This window comes from Falco punctatus (assembly GCF_963210335.1).
Source record: "Falco punctatus genome assembly, chromosome: 3".
In the NCBI taxonomy this organism is placed as follows: domain Eukaryota; kingdom Metazoa; phylum Chordata; class Aves; order Falconiformes; family Falconidae; genus Falco; species Falco punctatus.
This window is the reverse complement of record NC_137582.1, coordinates 88,047,228-88,052,582: the sequence shown is the minus strand read 5'-3', so window position 1 is coordinate 88,052,582 and position 5,355 is coordinate 88,047,228. Positions and strand designations below refer to the sequence as shown.

At 47.6% G+C, this 5,355-nt stretch overlaps 2 protein-coding genes across 20 annotated transcripts in view; one reads left to right on the top strand and one right to left on the bottom strand.

Annotated features, from left to right (window-relative positions):
• The first annotated feature begins 137 nt into the window (after positions 1 to 137).
• On the top strand, positions 138 to 1,540 carry RPLP1 (ribosomal protein lateral stalk subunit P1). Of its 2 annotated transcripts, XM_080381101.1 has the most exons (4): positions 149 to 324; positions 430 to 504; positions 830 to 947; positions 1,420 to 1,540. In XM_080381101.1, exons 1-4 carry the CDS (start codon positions 253 to 255, stop codon positions 1,497 to 1,499), a joined length of 345 nt encoding a protein of 114 aa, XP_080237227.1. In that variant the 5' UTR covers positions 149 to 252; the 3' UTR covers positions 1,500 to 1,540. The 2 variants fall into 2 exon arrangements, with proteins under 2 accessions (XP_080237228.1, XP_080237227.1); XM_080381102.1 differs by lacking the exon at positions 430 to 504 and having other exon boundaries at positions 138 to 324.
• A 1,282-nt stretch (positions 1,541 to 2,822) lies between these two features.
• PTK2 (protein tyrosine kinase 2) overlaps positions 2,823 to 5,355 on the bottom strand; it is a 224,227-nt gene continuing 221,694 nt past the window's right edge. For all 18 annotated transcript variants that reach the window (XM_080381071.1, XM_080381072.1, XM_080381085.1 and 15 more), the window contains 2 exons: positions 5,019 to 5,099; positions 2,823 to 4,072 (listed from right to left, as the gene is read on the bottom strand). In XM_080381071.1, coding sequence (XP_080237197.1) covers positions 3,860 to 4,072; positions 5,019 to 5,099 — 294 coding nt within the window. In that variant the 3' untranslated portion in view covers positions 2,823 to 3,859. The remainder of the gene's footprint in view (positions 4,073 to 5,018; positions 5,100 to 5,355) is intronic.

Genomic DNA, 5,355 nt, shown 5'->3' with positions numbered 1-5,355 from the left:
GGGAGGAGGGCCGCCCCATCATGCCCCCCACGCCGCGATTGGCGGGACGCTGCCCCGCCGGTCCCGGGTTGGCCAGCGGCGCCGCCGCCACCGTCGCGTCTCAGCTCGCCGGGTCCGCGATTGGCTCAGGGCGCCCTTATAAAGCTCCGCCGGCAACACGAGCCCCTTTCCCTCCCCGGCGGCCCAAGGTGCTGTGTCCTTCAGCTGAAGCTAAGGCCGTCCCACCCCGGCGACTGGCACCGCGCCCCCACCATGGCCTCCGTCTCCGAGCTCGCCTGCATTTACTCCGCCCTCATTCTGCACGACGACGAGGTCACCGTCACGGTGAGTGCGGGCCGCGGCCGCCGCGCGGCACAAGATGGCGGCGAGCCGCGGCATGGCGGGCGGCGGCGGGGCCGGGCTGGCTTCTGAGCGCCGCTCTCGTTGCAGGAGGACAAGATCAACGCGCTTATCAAGGCGGCGGGAGTGAACGTGGAGCCGTTCTGGCCGGGCCTCTTCGCGAAGGTGGGCGAGAGGGAGCGGGGGCCGGGCGGGGAGGGGCCGCGGGCGGCGGCGGCCTCGTCTCGGCGCGGGGGCTGCCGGCTGCTGGTCACAACCGAACTAGCGCAGGTGACAGCAGCGCGACAAGCCCCGGCACCTTCTGCTGTGAAACGCGACCTTTAACGAACCTAAACAGCCCCGCGTCCCCAGGGGTGCGGGGCCGCTGGTTTGTCATCCTGCGGCTGCCCCGCCGCACGGCTGCCGCGGCATCGCAGGTGCGCGGGACCGAAGCGGAGCTGCCCCCCGCAGCCCCTGGTGACGAGGCTTTACTGCTGCTTGTTCCCCCCAGGCCCTGGCCAACATCGACATCGGCAGCCTGATCTGTAACGTAGGAGCTGGTGGTGGCGGCGCTCCAGCTGCTGCTGCCCCCGCGGGTGGCGCTGCGCCGGCGGGCGGTGCTGCCCCTGGTAAGTGGGCTTCCGGGCCAGCCTAGGGAGCTTCCGCTGGGGGGAAATACTTAGTTAAAAAGCTGCTTGTTACCAGGTCAGGAGCCAGCCCGGCTTTTCCTTCTGCGATTTTCATGTGGTTTCATGTAGTACGCACATGGGAGTTCTGGAGCAAAACAGACCTTCATCTTAAGAAAGGCTGGTATTGCACTGAGGCAGTGTGCAGGATTAGCCTTACCTCAGAGTTAAGGCTTGTCTTCCTGTACATCACCAGGATCTCTGAAGTTACTCAGATTTGATAGAAATTACTTTTGAAGGCACAAAATTGCTTTCCTAGTGGAAACACTAGTCATCATGGGTTGTTAGCTTAGCTTGTTAGGATTGCTTAGGTCTTGCTTCTTGATTGCAGTCATAGTATATGAAGTCTTTTGTGGCATGTGACTTTTATGAGGTGACAGAATGCAAAACCCCTGATTCCTTTCTTCTTTTCTAGCTGAGGAGAAGAAAGAAGAGGAAAAGAAAGAAGAATCAGAGGAATCTGATGATGACATGGGCTTTGGTCTTTTTGACTAATCAATTTTGTACATGTCTGCAATAAAGAACATTTAATTGTAGTCTTGTGTCTTACATGGAACCACGTGGAGTGGATGCAGGATGGCCAGGTTACCTGCAGGTTCCAAAAATGCTGCCATCACATGTTGATCTAGTGGTTTTACAACTTCCCTTGTTTGTTCTTTATACTTAGATGCAGCACAGTGACAGTTCAGGCCCCTAAATGGCACAGCATATGGACAAAGGTAGAGGCATGATCACAGTGAGCCTGGGACATGGTCACGTTTAGCAAAAGCAGTATGGCTCAGTTGGTATTACGGCCTCTGGGTGAAGCTGCTGTGTGTTTGGTTAATGCTTTAGCAACAGTGCACCTTCTACCTTGGCAGTTTCTAGTACCAGGTAATTTCAACCTTTTTGGAGCAGCTAAAGCAAGGAGTACATGCATTTTGCAGTGGAGGCCAGCTGTTGAGCTGAAGAGTGGGGAAGAAGCCTGCAATCCTCAGGTAAAGGCCCTTGTTAGAGGCTAAAGTTGGGACACTATTCATGAGCAGGTGTAACTGAAAAGCAGGCTGAGCCTTGCAGTGCTAGGCGCTAAGCCTAGGTCGTGTAAGATGTGTAATTTTTTTTTGCCTTTCCAGAAAAATGTTAAGGAGCATCTCTGAAAACCACTTTGAAGGGTGGGTGTGGAAGATTGTATAACTTCATACAAGAGGAGTAACTTAAAGTATGTATTTCTAGAGATAATTTTTGAACAGGACTTGTCCAGAGCAACTGAACAAGGTAAGGGCTGTCTTTCAAAAGTGTATTCTGAAGTATTGGATGAAAATGGGGCATCGGCAAAATGTTCCAAGTGTGTAAGGACTCCAGAGTTGCGTAGGAGGGTTGCTTCACATCTAGACCCAAAACTGATGCACTGTCCCCATCTTCCCACAAAGTGAGAGCTCATTTCTTTTTTGAAACATGCAGGCACCTGTGGAAGAATTTAGTCCATGCAACTGCCTATTGCTGCTGGGATTTCTCACTTACCACCTATGCTTCCCCTGCCCCTTTCTGAAGAAACCTCCCCCTAGGAAAAGCTATTTTAAAAGTTTCCAGGAGTGTAAGGAGTGACACCAAGTAATTAGAAGTCAGCTACACAGATGATTACACTGACTCGAAAGAGAGGCTTTCTGGAAGACTACTTAAATCTTGCATTTCTCCTCGAATGCTTACTGTTACTCCTTAAGTCCTGCATAACTGAATCCTTAAGTTTGTGGATTGGGGGGTGGGGGTAAATTCCAAGCACAGAAAACTTGCAGTGGTTTCTTCTGCAGTGCACGCATACAAAAAATGATACAGTCAGGATTTCACTGGTAACACCTTTTTAATAGGTCAAAGTAACTGTACAGTTCATTATATTCTTCCTGAGAATAATTTATATCCCTCAACAGCAAAAAGGGAGTGTGTGGTTTTTATTTTAACAGAACAGATGGCATAACTGAAAACCAAAGAAAATCTAATTACACTGCTCTACTGTAACTCCTCCCAGGCAAGATAGACAAAAGGATGGGTTAGTTAACTACAGCGGGTTTAAAATATTCCAACATGGCTTTAATCTGTCTTTATAAATTATATAAAAATGGGGGACATGAATGGTTACAGACTCCTCTAAATGCAGCTCTGAATTGCTCTGGTACAAAGCAGCATTTTCACTTCCAAGGAAAACAACATTGCTACAAAAGAACTGGCACGTTATTCTGGTGAAAAAGTTTTCAGTTGTGTTCTACAGCTAGTTCCAAACAAATGCTTCACACATTCACATAAAAGTAAAAGGTAGGAAGATGAAGAGGGCTTTAGTTTGTCTTGAAATGACTGAAGTCTTGAAAATATAGCTTTTTATTCTTTCTCTGTAAATTGTGATTAGCATATTGCGACGTAAGTGTTCTAATAAAAAAATTCCAGTCTGGATAGTTCATATACTGTGGGCAAGAATTCTCAGCCCTGAGGTTTCCCCGAATTCTTCACTTCACAATATCTTTCTCTGATCAGCTGCTCAAGCAGTTTTGGCTCCAAGACCATAACCCTGCTGCAGCTGCAGGCTAAGAGTGTCCCATGCAATGTATAGAACTGAATTGCACTCCATAGCTGTGATTTCCCGAGGACTCCTGTACAAACTTCATCTTGTGATAATGCCACTTTTTGATTCCCAGACCAGCTTGGCTTTATGATAAAAAAACTTGGTTAAACTTTTGTAATGAGAACCAACAGCGGTCAGGTCTGCTGAAGCAAGAGGTGCTGGAAAGCCAGAACTACACTGGGTTAATCCTCACTGCTGGTGGAAGGTGAAAGAACATCCCTTTGCAAGCAGAATTCTTAGACTGATGAAACTCCTCCCTCAGTACTTAGTGCGGCCTGGACTGACTGATCATTTTCAGTCTGGCTTGATCAATAACATCCAGCAAATTTTTGGCATCCACAGCTAGAGCGTGAGCAGCTGTCAGCATTTGCTTTTTGTACTCCTGCTGCAGGCTGGTCATGACGTACTGCTGTGCCAATTTCATCTTGTTAATGAGCTCAGCCAAGTCGGAGTTCAGCAGCTTCTGTGCCATCTCAATCTGGAATGAGAAGATTCGGTCAACTGTGCAAGTTGTTGGAAAGCATTGCACTTGTGGCAGCGATACTACAGAGCAGCAGCGCTACCTACCCTACCACGACAGCCCCTGCTTGTTATTTCTGAGCAAAGCTGGGGCTGTTTCTGTGGGCATCACATGGAGCAGCAGGTGGAATATTGACACTCGCTGTTCTGTGCAGTGATCAAGAGCTGCCCACTAAACAGCACCAAGACCTAAATGGCCAATAATGGATTTTAAACCACATCTTGGAGTGGGTTTTAACACCTTGATAATTAGGACCTGGAAGCGTATAACATCACTCATTATTAAAGTAGCTTTAAAAAATATAAGGGGTCAAGTAGCCAGATACACGTTACTGCACAGCTAAATGGGCATGATGCTCTGTGGCACTCACAATTTTCTGGCTTTCTCATTATCACACTCTTTCAATGGTTTTACTCCCACCTCATGAAAGATCTTGGCACTTCTCATCCAGAACAAGGTTTACCACAGAATATCTTCTCATCAAAACCTTCCAGCTGCACCAACCTATACTCAATTACCTCTTCCATGACTATGTGTGCAAGCTGTACTTTAATGAAAGATTACACTTACACTAAGAATTAACTCTCAGATGGTCGCCCTGCATTAGAATACTGGTTTTGCATAAGCACTGCTAATGGTTTTTATGTCAACTTCCTATGGGTGGTGTGGTGTGCTCTTCAATTATATCCAGTTCATGTGTTTTTGCATAAGTACAAGCCTATGCCCATGCAGCAATTCCAGTAAAGTTTACGTCATGTAGAATTACAACTCGAGAGTTCAGGCTGCTTAGTGAGCCAAGATATATGCATATGCAAAGCAGAGAGAGCTAAACCATGTCCAGGTAGCTGCTCTGGCCGAGGCAAAGCATAACGATTGAGCATCAGGTCAGCAGAGCTCTACATACCTCTCTGTGGGTGCTTGCAGGAAGCACTGGGAGGGTCTCGTCTACTGTTGCCAGTAAGGTTCTTAGTGCCAAACCAACCTCCTAAGAAAAAAAATTAAGGAAATAAACTTTGAAAACATGGAATGAATAGATGAGAAAACTGTAACAGTGCAGGAATCAACAGATACAATTAGTTCCTCATCTGAATAAGGGAGTTAGAACATGGCTGAGAGACTTTAAATCCCACCTGCAATTGTGTTTCACTATCAAAGCAAGATGCCAAAGGGTTAATTAAAAGTTTTTCTTAAAAAAGTGAAATGCAGATTAGATAGTGCAGAACTTGCTGCCCCTTGATAAG